The sequence below is a fragment of the Temnothorax longispinosus genome, chromosome 6, assembly GCF_030848805.1.
Source record: "Temnothorax longispinosus isolate EJ_2023e chromosome 6, Tlon_JGU_v1, whole genome shotgun sequence".
NCBI classification, from domain to species: Eukaryota; Metazoa; Arthropoda; class Insecta; order Hymenoptera; family Formicidae; genus Temnothorax; species Temnothorax longispinosus.
This window is the reverse complement of record NC_092363.1, coordinates 14931708-14949956: the sequence shown is the minus strand read 5'-3', so window position 1 is coordinate 14949956 and position 18249 is coordinate 14931708. Positions and strand designations below refer to the sequence as shown.

Below are 18249 nucleotides of genomic sequence, written 5' to 3'. Positions count from 1 at the left end.
ATTTGATGAATAAACATTATTTATCAATCAAATTGACTTTCATACGGCTCAATCGACGCGGAATCGTTTGGTGGTCACGAATATAATCAGTAAAACGTTTGGTGGTCAACCGTTTTCCCAGAAAAAAGGAAAAACCGTATGCTCACGCCATTGGTCGTATGACTCTGTGCTATTAGTCAGAAAAATTGTATTTGTCACCCAAATTGACTTTGATAGGGCTCAATCGACGCGGAATCGTTTGGTGGTCACAAATATTGTCATTAAAACGTTTGGTGGTCAATCGTTTTCCTAAGAAATAGATAAAACCGTACTCTCCATTGGTCGTATGACTCCGTGACGTTAGCTCGGTAATTTGATGGATAAACATTATTTATCAATCAAATTGACTTTCATACGGCTCAATCGACGCGGAATTGTTTGGTGGTCACGAATATCGTCATTAAAACGTTTGGTGGTCAATCGTTTTCCTAAGAAATAGATAAAACCGTACTCTCACGCCATTGGTCGTATGACTTCGTGACGTTAGCTCGGTAATTTGATGGATAAACATTATTTATCAATCAAATTGACTTTCATACGGCTCAATCGACGCGGAATCGTTTGGTGGTCACGAATATAATCAGTAAAACGTTTGGTGGTCAACCGTTTTCCCAGAAAAAGGAAAAACCGTATGCTCACGCCATTGGTCGTATGACTCTGTGCTATTAGTCAGAAAAATTGTTTTACTGATTATATTCGTGACCACCAAACGATTCCGCGACGATTGAGCCGTATGAAAGTCAATTTGATTGATAAATAATGTTTATTCATCAAATTACCAAGCTAACGTCACGGAGTCATGCGACCAATGGCGTGAGAGTACGGTTTTTTCTATTTCTTAGGAAAACCATTGACCACCAAACGTTTTAATGACGATATTCGTGACCACCAAACGATTCCGCGTCGATTGAGCCCTATCAAAGTCAATTTGGGTGATAAATACAATTTTTCCGGCTAATGGCACAGTGGTGATATGTCCAGCATTATGAGCATACGATTTTTTTTATTTTCTGGGAAAACGGTTGACCACCAAACGTTTTACCGATGATATTCGTGACCACCAAACGATTCCGCGTCGAATGAGCTATAAAAAAGTTAAATTGGTTGAAAAATAAAAATTGTCCGGCTAACTTCACACCAGAAATTTCATTTTTATTTTACAGGAAAACGACTAACCACCAAACGATCGGACTAGACTACCAAAGACCACCAAACGACCACCAATCGATTCCAATTAATAAAAGTTCGATACGTTGAAGTTGTCCGGCCAACTTCATAGAGGTGTAAACGTGACGTAAAATATAGATTTGCAGTACTGACAGTGAATATCGGAATGCAGCCTTTTTAGCTAAACGCGTAGTCTATTCTTGCTTATGTCTATGGGCTTTGCCGTGGACAAAGAAATCTGAAAAAGAGAAGTCAGTGGAACGACTATGATAGCCAAATACAGTTAACGAGCGGATGTAGTAGGCGCAACGATCGCTAATCTATCCGCAAAGAAGAGCACGACGTGACGTAAACGACGGATCCAAACAAGTATCAGCTGTGTTGTAGTCATTGTTCCCTGGATTCATATCGGTTTTGGCAGACAGATCCCAGTTTCCCTCGACATCACCATCGAGTCCTTCGGAGACTGATAAAAACGGCGGAGATAGCGACGGTGGCTGGCCCGCGCCAAAGGACATAGCGAGGAAGCGCGAACGTTTTTAAGATCCGACGCGACAAGTGGTGAGAGGAGAGAAAAAAAACGGAGGAAAGCTAGGCCAGGCTCTTTTTTTCGTTCCTAACAGCAATCGTGGCTGCGCGCGTGCTACCCCGGCCCCAGCCCCAGGTCCGTGCCACTATTCACCAACGGTTATCCCCGGGGGACAATAATAGTGTGAAAAACGGGGCGGTACGCGCATAAGCCTGGCCTCGAGCAGCGAGTCGGACGACGGTGGACTCGCTCCGCCACCGCGCAAACGGTCCCGTAGTTCTGTACCGGCTACCCTACGACCAGCGGACGAGCACCACTCCTCCAGTCCGGACATGGATAATTATCGGTAATGTACAATATTTTCGAACACTTCAACGTGAGCGCGTCGACGGAGGTCTATCCCGTATATGTCCGTGATTTCAGAATCTCGAGACATTTTCACACGTTCGTCTTTCTTTTCTCATATGTCTCTCCTGTGTCCATTTTTTTATGTGCTCATATTCTTTACAGGGATTCAGTCTCTTTATACAAATTATTACAAGTTATTATTAATAAGTTATATTATCTCTTTTATTTTAAACTGACGTGAAATTTACGGTGGATTTTAAACTCTTCAAGATCATTAGAATATAGTTTCTATATTGAAATAGTACCAGTTAGTATGCCCTTGAGTTAATGTGGTGATATCATTAGTATTGCCATTATGGATAACATTCCAGTATGCACGACAGCATAATGCAACAGCAGGCCTCAAACGGTGGTGTATCTTCTGGACTACAGCAGAATGGAGCTAAGGCAGATTCTGGTGGGCCTCATGCCAATGGCAATCTGTTACCAGAATCAGATAGTGACATTAATGGTGTGAATGGAGATATGAATCAGAGTTTGGGACCACCAAAAATAATGGACAAAACTAATCAAGACATTGTGAGACTTATCGGACAACATTTAAAGACAGTTGGATTAGAGTATGTAACATTGGTGGTTTAATTAATTCTTAATACGTTAATTCGTTAGTTGAAAGATTTTAGTTTATAAAAGTAAGAAATTTGGCTTACGTATTTAATACAAATATATTTACCTTTTTACGATATATCAAGATTAGAATGTATGTACTTGTATATACATATATAAATATATATACAGAATATCTCAGGTTTTTCCTTACAAACTTCAGTGTGTTCTATGAGCAGAGATAAGAAAAAAAAGTTATGTAAACATAGGTCATCAAAATACTTTATTAGAAAGTTGTCGTAAAAGTTAGAATTTTGTATTAAAGAAATAATGATGGTCTTATCCACTTCTTTTAGTTGTGCTTACTGTTTGAAATGATTGAAGGCGATTATAAAAACTTGTATGAATACTAGTAATGAGCAGTACTTTGTAGAACATTAGAGCCCCTCTAATCAGAGTCTGGCCATATAGCAGCAACTTCTGATTGGTTTGCCATTTCTTGATAAAAGCAAGAGAACAGTAAGAGAAATCGATATAAGAGAGAAAGAGAAAGGGATATGAATGTATATTCTCTGGTATATCGCTTTCTCTTTCTCTCTTGTATCCTTCTCTCTTGCAGAATTTGCAAGTTGGCCAGACTCTGATTAGAGGGACTCTAGTAGAACATTATCTCAAAATGCCGTGAAAATGTCGATTTCACAAATGAAGAATACATGGATAATCATTTTGTATACGGTTTGTGTGCAAGGAATATAAGGACTTCTGTTAGAGAATAATATTAACGAAGATTCTCTAACAGAGAGAAGAGTGCCGTATCACACAGTCTTAACCAATATTTATTTGCAATTACGCTTGGGTTTAAATTCCTAGAGTAATACATTTTTAGTATTATACTGATGTATAGGTTGTATGACATTGGCGAACTTTGAAGTGCAAACTTAAGTGAAATTGTTTCTTACATATTTATATCGTACTTTTGCTATAACTTTCTAATAAAGCATTTTGAGACTTATGCTTATATAACATTATTTCTTATTTCTGCTCATAGAACATATAACTAACAATAAAGTTTGTACGGAAAAACTTGGGACACCTTATATGTATATGTATACGCACACACTTAAGGCCCCCGCACAATGAAAAATATAAGGAATAAGGAACAGATATTAGCGATTAGAAATAAGAAATCAGAGGAATAAAGCTGATGTAGCATTGATATACGGCTTCCGATAAAATCTATTGTCTGTGTTATTCCCTGTTTCCGTTGCCTGTTTCATCGTGCATCCAACTTTATTCTTGATTCTTTAATCCTAATCGCTAATATCTGTTCTTTGTTCCTTATATTTTTTATTGTGCGGAGGCCTTTAATTATACAATAGTAATTTTGTTATTGCCAGAAACAAGATATCAAACAATTAATTTTTTTATTTTTATTAATTTATTGTCAAGAGAATTACATTAGCCTTACATAAACTGTATTCGTATAGTAGGAAAGAGCTGATTATAGAATTTTGAAATACAGGAAATACATACTATGATATCTATCAATTACATTTAATTTATAATGACAGGTACTTTAAAAAAGTATTGAAATATTTTAACCATTAATAAATAAATAATTTAAGTTTGAATAAAACTATAATTATATTTCAAAATTATTTTAACCTTCTGGTCGACGCGTCCTTTTCCATAACGGGAGGAGGCGTACCGTATACAAAGTACTGCATGGAGTAAGATTGGAAAGAAAGGATAAGGGATATTATCGTAAAATAAATATTATGCAGTGAAAGTTTACGATATTTTAAAACTTATTAGACACTGAAGGAATAGCTCGGGGAGCCGAGACTCAAATTGAAAGTTTTCACGAATTTCGTCCAGAATCGCCGCGCGTGTACAAAGTACACACACGCGCCTACCAGAAGGTTAATAATATGAAATAATAAGCATTAATATCTATCATTATTTAGTAACTTTGACGCAGATAAAATATTTTATACTCTTGCCTATACATTTGTTAATATAAAGTCTTAAAAGATCTTACTTAAATTCTTAGTGAGATTAAATATTAAGATTAGATATTATAATTTATAATTAACAACAAGTAACAAAGGAAATATTATTTTTAGTCGGACAGCAGATTTGCTTATGCAAGAATCAGGCTGTCGTCTAGATCATCCTGCTGCAGCGAAATTTAGGCAACATGTTATGGATGGTGATTGGAATAAAGCAGACCATGACCTTAATGAACTTAAGTCTTTTTTAAATAGTGCAAACCAGAGTTTAGTGGTAAATTTTTTTTTATATAATTGATGGTCGTACTAATAGAATGTTTTTAAAATGTTTGGTCAAATTGATATATTCTATTAATTATATTAATGACAGAAAAAAATATGTAAATATTTTTTATGTAAATGCTTTTTATTGTTTTTATTATATATGATACAAATTTAAATTAACAGTTAAATTTGTAAACATTACTTAACATTGCTTCAATACAATAGCAAAATGGAAACAATTTGACACTAATGAAAAGTATTGTAACTATAATATCTCAGAAGATTTAATTGTATAATAATGTTCTTTCCAAAAATATTTTAAATCATGAAAATAAAAAAAAATTTTACAATCAATACATAAATATAAAACTTTTCATTTTTTTTAAATAATAACTTTTTAATATAATTTGGTCAATTTTGACAAAATATTGTTGTAAAATATTCTTGTTCCCCAAAGTTACAATATTTTTTACACGTATACACGTACACAAATGATGTTGAATTATATTTAAATACAAAATAATGACAAGAAGAAAGACAATAAAAGACAATTTTAATGAGTTAGAAAGGTATAGGGTTAAACTTTTATTAATAAATTAATAAAAGTAAAATACTTAATTGACAATTCAATCAATTTCTTGTTTTTATCCGTAGGAGATGAAGTTCTTATTGCTAGAACAAAAATATTTAGAATATTTAGAAGAAGGCATGGTGTTTGATGCGTTACATGTACTGCGCAACGAACTTACACCATTGGGCCATAATACCGGTCGTGTTCATCAGTTATCTTTATTCATGATGTGCAGTGGACGTGATGAATTACAGGTATTCCATATATTTGCTTCAAATAACGAAAGAAAGTTACAAAGAAGTTACAAAAAAGTTATGGTATTTTATTGAGCTATAGGTGTCTTGTACTAATGAGTTCCTACAAAAACTGAAGCTTTCTCATTCTTAAGACATAGTTGAAACTAACTTACAACTGAAAATTTGATCACTAGCAAATGGACACTTGTTGACAGACACGTGCAGGCTGGGATGGCAAAGGGCCAGCCTCCAGGGCTGCGCTTATGGACAGACTGCAAAGATTCCTGCCACCCTCCATTATGTTACCGCCACGCAGACTTCATTCTTTACTTTGTCAAGCTGTGGAAATGCAAAATCAACTGTGCACGTATCATATAACACATTCGCAGGTACATTGTTGAATCATATTACAATTGGAACTAAGCTATCTCTTATAGTATTACTTCCAAAATCTTTGTCCTATTTTTTTAACAATATTATAATGTTATTTTAATACTAAATACCTTTAATAAGTTCACTACAATATTACAACACATATATTTATCAAAGAATTTAATGTTATTTATAATACCATAAATAATTGATAATAATAAGATTGATACTAAATAAGATGAAACTAATGAATTAATCGTTTTTAAAATCATATTTTTGCTAAAAGAATAGTATTTATATTTGCTATATTTCTAAATTTCATTATTTTATTTTAGAATGATAACGTGTTTTACACTACTTTTATTGATAACAATGAACAAATTTTTCGTATACTTGAAATATTATAATAATAATATCTTAAGAACTTCTTAAGTTTAAAAACTTAAGTTTAATTACATTCTTATGTTGAAATGCTATAGCATCTTGATACTAACAATAAGTACACAACGATAAGATAATGATGACTGTTTATATTTTTGTCTATTGTCTATTGTACCCGTTTTTTTTCTCTCAAATTCTTACGCAAATTATATTTTTGATTAAAATATTTCAGGACTAATATAATAAAAAATATAATCATACTTTTGGCATATACCATTACAAATATTTAATTGCAATTAATTCGAATATATTTAACTTCAAAGTTAAATATATTAATTTCATTCTACACCCACATGCACATACGCGCATGTACATTCATACTCGCACTTGTATCCACATCCCTATATATAAAAGAATTTTAGATATGAAGCAAGGTGCGCTCATGGTTACACTATTGTTTTTTACATTTCTTGACAAATAATGATTACAGTAATTATTATTATATTAAGCAATATTTTTAAAATATAATTAATATAAAATAGATAATATAGCAATTAATATGATCATTAACCGTTATTATCATTATTTATTTTGTTGAATTATGAGAAATCTTATATATTTATTTTTTTCCTTTAATTGTTTACTTAATACTTAAGCAGTTATATATTAAAAACGTAATTAAACATAATTGATCATATTTCTGTTAAAACTGTCACCAGAGTGGGTCTATTCTGTAACTCTTAACGACAGTTTCGTTATCGTTATATTGGCGTTGCGCAGCTTTTTTACCATATATAATATCTGCTCAACGCAAATATAACGATAACGAAACTGTCGTTAAGAGTTACAGAATAGTCCCACACAGAGATATTTATTTGTGAAAGAAAAGCTCAAAGTACTCTAATAAAACGAATAACTTAAACGATTTAAAAATAAAGCGCACATTAAAATAATAGATTCCTAAAATAAAAAAATATAGTACTTTTAAATAGTAATTTCAAATAATTGGATTATTATGACTTAACGTAAGCAATTAAAAAATTATTAATAATTATTTATTAATTACTTATATTATACTTATACGAAATATTGATCAAGAAAATCACTAATTTTGTGTAAGTTTTTAAAAATTGCAAATATTAAATAAGAATAAAATCAAATATTTATTTTTGAAAGTTACAAAAATACTAAAATTTCTTGAGGTTTTTATTAAAGAAGATAAACAAAATGTCATATACGTAAAAAACTATTTGCAATAAAAGTAAAAACTAAAAATATAAAGGATTATTAAAACATTTTAAATATGGATATGAAATGAATTACCTAGTTACTTAGATTAGCTACCAATAATTTATAAGCTAAGCAATTTAAGATTTTTTTAATTTCCAAAGTACATTTTATACAATATTTATAAAAAATTTTATTATATTACACAGTTTAGAAGACTAAATAAAGTATAAAAATTTGGTTTTCTTGCTTAGATCATAGACTCAAATACCTATGTTGTGTCGTAGTTGTACATTTTCTATGTCATATGTAAATTATTTGAATCAAATAAATAGAGTAAAAATATTATTGTATATAATATTTACACGTTTAATGAGATCTATATAAAAAAGAAACATCAAGAAAGACAGCTTATTTATCTATTAAAACTGTAATTTATAATGTTTATTTTTATATTGTCTAATCATTTATATTATATTTATATTATTTGAAATATTTTGATATAAAATATTTAAACTGAAAATTTGCGAACTATTACAAGAAAAAAATTGAAATAACCTACAGATTCGCAAATATACGTATAGCTTGAGTACATTTTAATTAGCGTTAGTTAAACGTTACTTATTAAACGCTTTGAGATAAATTACCTTAGGTAAAATTTTACATGACTTAAAGTTTACACAATATTGTCAAACAGTAAGGGCTCATGCACAATGAGAGAAATAAGGAACAAGGAATTAAACATAAAGAGAATTCATAGTCGCATCTTTTTTTAAGACAGTCTTCTCTCTTTTTTCAAGACACAGAATTTTTTCTATGTTTAATTCCTTGTTCCTTACTTCTTTCATTGTGCATGAACCCTAAGGGCTCAGTCACAATGAGAGGAATAAGGAATAAGATAAAGGAATAAGGAATAAGGGAATGTCGCATCTCACTTCAGTACACGTACATTAAAGTGAGATGCAATATGCCTTATTCCTAATTCCTTTATCTTATTCCTTATTCCTCTCATTGTGACTGAGCCTTAAGTTTGCTTTCAAATTTTAGATATTGTATGAGAATGATATTTCATGTACTGTATAAGTTTTCAGATATATTGATTGACTATTGAATAAAAAAATTTTGTAATACTGAAAACTTCTAAAAAATATCGTTTAAAGTTGGTAACAAATTATATTGCTAGTTATGATAAAATGTGCAATTATTTATATTTAAGTACATTATCAATTTGGGATTAAGATATTTTAAATAGTTTTTAATCACAGCAGCATAATTCTCAGTTTAAGAAAATTGAGAATGTAAAAAATGCTTCTCTTAAAGATAAATCAGTTAACATCGTATAACAAACATCGTACGAATTGATATGCAAGATATATGTATAATTATTTTGTAAGATAGAAATATAATGAACATATAACTCACAAAGAAAACACATACACGTTTACAAAATATGTTCCTGTGTTATTTATTATTGACTGCTTTTCTTGTAACAAGTGAAAAGATATGAAGAAAATCGAAAGAAAATTTTATTATTTTGTTATAAGAAACGTGTAATGATTTATATCAATTATCAAAAAATTCATAATATTTTAACAAAATCTAAAAGGTTTTCTTTATTTTTTCTCTGATTACTCATATATCTCAAAAACGTGTTACTTTTATTGTGTGTTATCTTATTATATTGTATTACTTTTATCGAAATAATGCCTTGAAATGATCTTTCATATGTTTCTATTTTTTGTATTTGGTCATTATAAGCATGAAATTGCAATATTTCCTTGGAAATGCTTAAATTGAGGATTCATCAACGAAATATTAAACAAAAAGATATATTTATGCGCTCGTTTCAAGATTAAATAAAAAATTATGAAAAACATATAGGGGAGACCAGGGCTATCTGTCTACGGAGGCTATGTGTCCACAGTACTGCTATCTGAAGTTTTAAGAGACAGATGTCTTTACCATTGTAACAAGTAGTTGAAAAATGCCCTACGTAAGATATTTAAATGTTATTTGTTTTCTTGCGATGCCTCTCGCAGACGCTATATACGTTAAAAGAAAAGCGAAAACAATTAGTCACATTTTTTTGACGGTCGAAAAATTTGCTGTGCGACAGTAGTTTAACTCAAATTAAAGTAAGCAATTCATAATATTATTAATTAATATATAGTTATCAGGTGTGAGAAGCGTCAAATCTTAATTCTGCATTATCTAAAATTGGCAACATGTTAAAGACTGAAAAACGTGATCGGGGCTATCTGTCTTATTTTTGATGGGGCAATGTGTTCATACTTCAATGATGAATTGTTCTTTTATAAATAGATAACGGTGCGTAACTACAAAAGAAAGACTTTCCTTAAGACGGATAAGGTAGAAATATCTAATAAAATTATATTTAGAGCGATTAAAAGAATAAAAATTAAGCGAGAATCTTTTCGTAAAAACAACGTTAGACTTGGGAATAAATGTTCGGGTTCTCACTCGTTACTGTAAAAAAGTGACCTACGAGCAACTACTTGATCCTGCGATTCAAGAATCGTCACCAAATTTTTTTTTTTTAAATACGCGTCAAGTTAAATATATGAGTTTGTCTTAAATTATTGAATATTTTCTATTTCAAACGCTGCCGAGGATAAAGTAAAGGCCCCAAATTAAAAAAAAAAGATTAAAGAATTGAGAGGACAAAAGAAACTCATTATATTGATTTTGCAACGGACTCAAAATCAGTTTGATGCCACCGTATATAAAGAAAAGTCAGCTCTACGCAGGAAACTTGTCAAAAAATCTACACAAAGTGCCTACTACTTCTCTGACTCCAACGACTAGGCAGTTTTTTTAATATTATATATTAATAATAAATAATATTATAAATAAGTATAGAAATTAATATAAATAATGTGTTTTTTATTATGTGGACAGATAGCCCCGTATAGGGGGCTATCTGTCTACACTTGACTTGTCCACTTAAAAAAATCGCCTCTTTAAAATGTTAAAAGATCAACGATTCTAATTGTTTTTTTTATAGAAAGGTTGAAAGGTTATACCATTAAAATTTTAGCCAAATATCTTTATTAGTTTTTAAGTAAACTTGAAAAAAGCGTAAAGTGTGGACACATAGCCCTGGTCTCCCTTAGTCTTCTTCTATGTTATGAAGGCAATTGTCAAGATAAGTTCAATGCGATATTAAAATGAAGTTAAAGAAAATCAGAAATATGAGACGATTAATTTAGATATTTTACATTTTTACGATACTTTATTTATTATTATTTATAATAAATTACGCTTTTAAAAGAAAGTATGCAATGTGCAGTATGCAATTACATATTTTTTTTTTAAAGCAATTATATATTTTCTTTACACCAATTGATTTATTTTATTATATTGTGTGTAAATGTATTAAAATAATGTCATTAAAAAGTCAATATTTTTTAAAGTATTTCGGATTTTATGTCAAGATCGTCAAGATTGTAAAATATTCTGTCTTACTTGTAAACTATTGATTTATTGATAATTAATCTTAATATTTTATATGCATTTTATATGCAGAATGGCTAGAGGAATGACATATTAAAAAATTATACATGTCTATAAAATATATATACATATATATATATATATATATATATATATATATATATATATTATATATATATATATATTTTTTTTATAAACATGTATAATTTTTTATACATTTTATATATATATATATCTTTATATTTTTATATATATCTTTTATATATATCTTTTATATACATATTGACGACATTGATATTTTAAAAATTAATGCATATTTTCTTCCTAAAACCGAAAAATTTTTGCCATGTGACATTGTGTGTGTGTGTGTGCGTGCGCGCGCGCGCCTATAATTTTTTTATAAAATCCACTTTTTCGAAATTATGTTTAGATTTTTAAAATAGGATACCCTACATATCTCAAAATTTCTATAAAAATAGATTTATATTATTACATATATATTGAATATAAATCTGTGTGCTTGAGATTATCCTTCTGTATAATATCTTATTGTATGCGATGGCTGAAAACGAAATAATTTTTCTTCTAAAGCAGACAAGCTTAGAGAATGTTTCTCTGCTTGTGGATCATAACTGTGGCAAGGAACAGTTCCCGTGCCATACCATACAGGTACTCAACGATCATTGCGACGAAGTTTGGTATTGCAAATTCTCACCCGATGGTCTCAAGCTCGCCACAGGTTCTAAAGATATGACTGTAATTATATGGGATGTTGACCCAGTGAGTATACATACGTATAGTGTAGTGATATAATGTTAACAATGTGTATCATATCCTTCACTAAAGGCATTTTTTTATTGTAAATTCTTTTATCAACCTTGACACGATTTTTTTTTTAAATGTCAAAATATAGCTCTCAAATAAATAAAGACTGAAAATAAAAGGTTTTTCTCAGAGTAATTTTTTAGAAAAATAGATAATAAAGTTGTTTTTCAAATAATTTTGAAACATTGCTTTGATAAAAATTTGAGATTTAATTGATATTGAAAGATATACGTAATATTGAAAATTGGAAAATTGTAATAAATTATAACCCTTTTCGAAATTTTTACTTAAAGAAATTACAGATTAATTTGAAAATAGTTCAGAAAGATATATAATTAATAAACGCTTTAAATGTAATGCAGGAAACGCTAAAAGTGACGCATAGGAAAACGCTCGAAGGACATACGTATGGCGTAGCGTTAATTACTTGGAGTCCCGACAGCAGCCATCTAATCGCTTGTGGTCCTGAAGATTGTCCAGAATTGTGGCTTTGGAGCGTTGATACACCTGATTGTGAATTACGCGTAAAGTTGACACAAAACACGGACGACTCGCTGACGGCTTGCGCCTGGCATCGCGATTCAAATAAATTTGTAGCCGGAGGTCTCCGTGGTCAATTTTATCAATGCGTATGTTAAGAAATAAATAATAAATAACAATTTATAATGTTAACTTTTTTAGTACATAAAATTACTTTTTGAAGATTCTCAATAAGTAAAATAGGGATTTTTTACAATTATATAAAATGTCCAAAATTTTCAATCAGTACAAATTAATTAAAATTTGAAGCTTTTAAGTCTTGCATAGATATGTACGGCATTCACAGCTAAATAGTTAACAGGGGAGGTTTATCTTTTTATTAGATAAGATTCATTGAACATCTTAAACATATATTAAACGTTCTTTCTCAATGTATTAAATTCTGATAAAAATATTTAGGATATGGACGGCAATGTTTCTGATTCATGGGAAGGAGTAAGAGTAAAATGTCTGTGGTGTCGCAGCGATGGAAGAACTGTTCTAGCAGCTGATACTCACCATAGAATTCGCAGCTATACTTTCGACGACTTGGGCGATACTACTATGTACAATTTAAAATAACCAATTTAACGTATACTATCTCGATTGTCTTATTAAACAAAACTTTTGATGGAATATTTCCACACTGTTACAGATTACAAGAGGATCATCCTGTTATGTCATTTAGCGTAAACAAAGCAGATCGACTCGCATTACTTAATGTGGCAAATCAAGGTGTGCATCTTTGGGATTTAGAAGACAAATGCCTTGTAAGACGTTTTCAAGGTGTTACTCAAGGACATTTTACTATCCATAGCTGTTTTGGAGGAGTTAATCAAGATTTTATTGCCTCTGGCAGTGAAGGTTTGTCATACATAAAAATAAAATGTATTTTTATACATTGCATCACTGTATTTTACTAGTTTTATTTAAAAAAGCAATATGATTTTATGATGCGCATGGATTAATACGCATATGATTAATAATGACTAATAATTGTTTTCTTCCTATTTCATTACAGACAATAAAGTGTATATATGGCATATCAAAAGAGAACTGCCTATAGCGACTCTTACAGGACATAGTAGAACAGTCAATTGTGTTTCGTGGAATCCTGTTTACCATCAAATGATGGCTTCTGTTTCGGATGATTTTACAGTGAGGATATGGGGCCCAAGATCATTTTCTTCAGATGGAGAAAATGATAAGACAGGTAAGTTTTTGCACAGCAAAATCTTTCAGGATATATTTTTTTCTGTAGTTTTAAAGAATTGCTTTAATTTATCGTGTTAATGTCACAATCTCTCGCATTTCTTTCTTCTCTTTTCATGTATTTCTTATTTCTTTCAGTTTCGCTCGAGACCAACTCTTCAAATAGCAGCGGCTGGCACGAGATGGTATCGTAGCGAACTACAGCGCACCCAGTTCACACTGTTCCCATGACCTCATGGTGTTCAAAAGACTGTCATACTGACATTTGACTGTCGTACTGTCCTGTTGATTGTCGTACTGACATTTTACTGCCTTCTGTAGCAGTTGCTCCTCTATACCTCTTGTCGATCTTGATTACTATCTACTGTGTACAGAGGTAACGGGAGGGATGTATATGTTTAGCAACAACTGCTAAATTGCCTGCAATTATTAAAACCGAAAATCAACCATCGAGCGTAATTATCACATTTGTGTATACTTTTTTTTCATAGTACCTTTAAGTATTTGATATGCATCCATATATAATATCCGTTGTGTTGGTATCTAAATTAAAACTTCGAATGCTTTAACGTCGGAGCTAATAATCGAAAATAATGTGACGCAGCATAATACGATATAAAGTAGGTCATATGGCAGAGTAGAAAATAAAGAAAATTCCGTCTTAGGATTGGTGTGTAAAGGTAAAATTATGTAAACAAGAATATGGAATGCATCCACGTATTGGGACAGTATCGTAGAAAAACACTATGTTTTGACATAAATTTTGTCAAATTTGACTATAATTGTATCAATAAATATTGTACATAACAGTTTCAGATGTAGAGTTTTATTCTAAGTCGTTTATCGATTAATTACTTAAACATTATCTTTGCTATGTTATGTCGCAATTTTTGTCTTTCATTGAAAGACTAAAAATTTTCAAATACTGTGATCTCGTAATGGGATTAACGGACTTTGCGGATTGGACAGGAATTCAAGAACATTCGATGGAGAAGCAATCTTGTTGCGTTCACAGCAGCACACCAAACTATAGAATTTAGAAAGCGCTATCTGTAAGTGACTGAAGAAATGGCTTTATTATTTAGGCATTTATAAAGAAATAATTATATATCAATTTTTAGTTAGAATTATAATGATTTGTGCAAGAAAAGTTATCCAGTCCATGTATATCATTAGACTGTAACATTATAATGAAGAGTATATCTAACATGAATTATAAAAATGTTTTTTCAGTGAAGACTAATTTATTTATGTGTAATTAAACAATCTGAAATGACGAATATACATAGATAATATTGGAAAATTATAAGTATTGAACTCGTCTTATTAACTGCCATGTGTATCGAAAGATGCTATCTTTTTCATTACTTATTATATTCAATAATTATATAATACAGAAACAATATATATATATATATATATATATATATATATAATTATAGCGTGCTTAATGTAATAATGTCTTGATAATGTGATGATATTATAATATTTAATAAAGTTAATATATTTGTTTTTTTTATCATTGTCGTCTATTTGTTTACATAAATAATTTATAAAAATTATATGGTATAAGAAGAAATTGCAAAAAGTATATTAATAAAACAATCCATTTTTTTTTAATCCGACGATTGGTTGACTTTTCTTAAGTTGTAATGAGCTCAAAATGTAATGGCAATTAACGGGATGAGTACATTTGAAAAAAATTTAATTTATTTTACTCTGAAATAAACACGAGAACGAGAAGTCTGAGACTATCAAGAGATGTAGGGTATACCTATATATGTAAACATGTATAAATATCTTTGCAACATATGTACCACTATTAAACATATTTACACACAAAAGAAACTCTGTAGTTAATGATCTTAATGTTAATAGGAAGTAACAGTGTTAATCACTATTATTATTTGCATTTACCTATGGTGCCTTAGCACTTTATAATCTAATCGAAAATCTACAATTTCTTACGCAATTTGAAACTATATTTAATTCTCAACTTGATAGATTCTGTAGACTTGTGTACGATGATATGGTAACAAGCTATATAATTCCAAACAATCCACCAAAATATATATATTTTTGATTTATTTTATGATTATTTTTCATTTTAATTTTTTGTATTTTTATTTTCAAATAAATCTGATTGCTATTTTCACAGATAATGTACGTGTTTTTTTTTCATTAACTATGACTTAATTGTTACATGCTATCCGTTAAAGTTTCCCAATTTATAATATTCCATTAAAAAAAAAGTAATTCAATAATAAAAATAAGTAAAAATCCAATTAAAAAATAGAAAATATTCGAACTTCCTCTTTATCTATAGATCGAAATTTCAGGATGGCTGTCTATAAATTTATCAGATTTTTTGATAGCCATTGGAAGAGTATAAAAATTATTTTCGAAAAAAATGAAGAAAAAGTCCCTTAAAAAATCGAAGTTATTGAAATCTCATCTTTATCAAAGATATAATATTTATATTGATCGTTACGCGAGCAAAACATATTGATGTAATAAAATTAGCTTTTAAATAGAATAATTTTACTATATTAATCTTTGATGAAGAACTAAAAAAGGATCAATTAGAGAGAATACCATTTGCGATCCGGGCTGAATCTTAAGTAGTCCAATAATAATATTTCTTTGTTAATTTTGTATACTTTTTTCCAAACTCAATAAACTGCGCGCCGATATTTTATCGGTTGTTAACACAGCTCTTTGTTAGAACAGTAAATCCACATATACTTAAGTCAATAAATCGATTTAACTTTTTGGGGGGGTCCCGTTTGCCTACAATCCCGATTGCCAACAGCTTCGTTTGCCCACAACATTTTGCCTACAGCTTCGTTTGCCGACATTCCCGATTGCCTACAGAGCGATTGCCTACAAGCATTATTGCGCACATGTAATATTTAAAAGTACGAAAGTACGTTTGCGCACATGACCAAACATATTGCACACATGACTTTATTGCACACAAGCAGATTGCACACATGACATTATAGCGCACATACACTTTGCACACATGACATTATTGCGCACACACACATTGCACACATGACTTTATTGCGCGCATACACATTGCACACATGGCTATATTGCACACATAAAATAAAAAATCATATTAACACTTTGCACACATGACATTATAGCGCACATACACTTTGCACACATGACATTATTGCGCATATACGCATTGCACACATAAATTTATTGCACACATAAAATTAAAAAAATTATAATAATAATTAATATTTTGCACACACGACTTTGTTGCGCACATACACTTTGCACACATAACATTATTGCGCACATACACATTGGACACATTATTATTGCGCACATGAAAATAAGAAAATCATATTAACATATTGCACACATGACGTATTGCACACGTACACTTTGCACACATAACATTATTGCGCACATACACTTTGCACACATGACTTTATTGCGCACATACACTTTGCACACATGACATTATTGCGCACATACACATTGCACACATAATATTATTGCGCACAAGAAAATAAAAAAACCATATTAGCACATTGCACACATGACGTATTGCACACATACACTTTGCACACATAACATTATTGCGCACATACACTTTGCACACATGACATTATTGCGCACATACACTTTGCACACATGACATTATTGCGCACATACACATTGCACACACAATATTATTGCGCACATGAAAATAAGAAAATTATATTAGCACATATTGCACACATAACGTATTGCACACATACACTTTGCACACATAACATTATTGCGCACATACACTTTGCACACATGACATTATTTCGCACATACACTTTGCACACATAATATTATTGCGCACATGAAAATAAGAAAATCATATTAGTACATTGCACACATGACATTATTGCGCACATACACATTGCACACATAATATTATTCAACACATAAAATAAAAAAATCATATTAACACATTGTACACATAAAGTTATTACACACATACGCTTTGCACACATAACATTATTGCGCACATACATTTTGCACACATGACATTATTGCGCACACACACATTGCACACATAATATTATTACGCATATACGCATTGCACACATGACTTTATTGCGCACACACACACATTGCACACATGGCCGTATTGCACACATAAAATAAAAAAATTATATTAACACATTGCACACATAACGTTATTGCGCACATATATTCATCCCAAGTTTTATAAGGGGAACAGAAAAGTCAAAATAATGTCACTTTGATGTCACATTGACCAAATTTACTGATTTTTTATCACGATTGAAATCTTTTGATCTTAGATGACTTAAAACAGACTTTACGCTGACTCCTTTTATTATTATATCTTTTTGATTTTTAGAAAATGTGGTATCCCAGACAAAATGCATGTATCAAATCGGGACAAATGACGTCTTAAAGGCGTCATTAAGATATCTTCAAGACGTCATA

The 18249-nt window shown here is 30.5% G+C and overlaps 1 protein-coding gene across 5 annotated transcripts; it reads left to right on the top strand.

The window, feature by feature from the left end:
* Positions 1-1471: 1471 nt before the first annotated feature.
* On the top strand, positions 1472-14597 carry LOC139814272 (WD repeat-containing protein 26). 5 transcript variants are annotated; one of them, XM_071780419.1, is made up of 11 exons: positions 1472-2081; positions 2467-2703; positions 4816-4975; positions 5620-5790; positions 5988-6161; positions 11821-12006; positions 12414-12680; positions 12991-13136; positions 13226-13434; positions 13592-13783; positions 13921-14597. In XM_071780419.1, the coding sequence occupies exons 1-11, from the start codon at positions 2068-2070 to the stop codon at positions 13974-13976; spliced, it is 1812 nt and encodes a 603-aa protein (XP_071636520.1). In that variant the 5' UTR covers positions 1472-2067; the 3' UTR covers positions 13977-14597. The 5 variants fall into 5 exon arrangements, with proteins under 5 accessions (XP_071636520.1, XP_071636518.1, XP_071636517.1 ...); XM_071780417.1 differs by having other exon boundaries at positions 11818-12006; XM_071780416.1 differs by having other exon boundaries at positions 2455-2703.
* The last annotated feature ends 3652 nt before the right edge of the window (positions 14598-18249 follow it).

Coding starts and splice junctions, on each gene's coding strand:
- LOC139814272 (XM_071780415.1), top strand. Junction 2,704..4,815: donor TTAAAGACAGTTGGATTAGA/GTATGTAACATT, acceptor TATTATTTTTAG/TCGGACAGCAGATTTGCTTA. Junction 4,976..5,619: donor GTGCAAACCAGAGTTTAGTG/GTAAATTTTTTT, acceptor TTTTATCCGTAG/GAGATGAAGTTCTTATTGCT.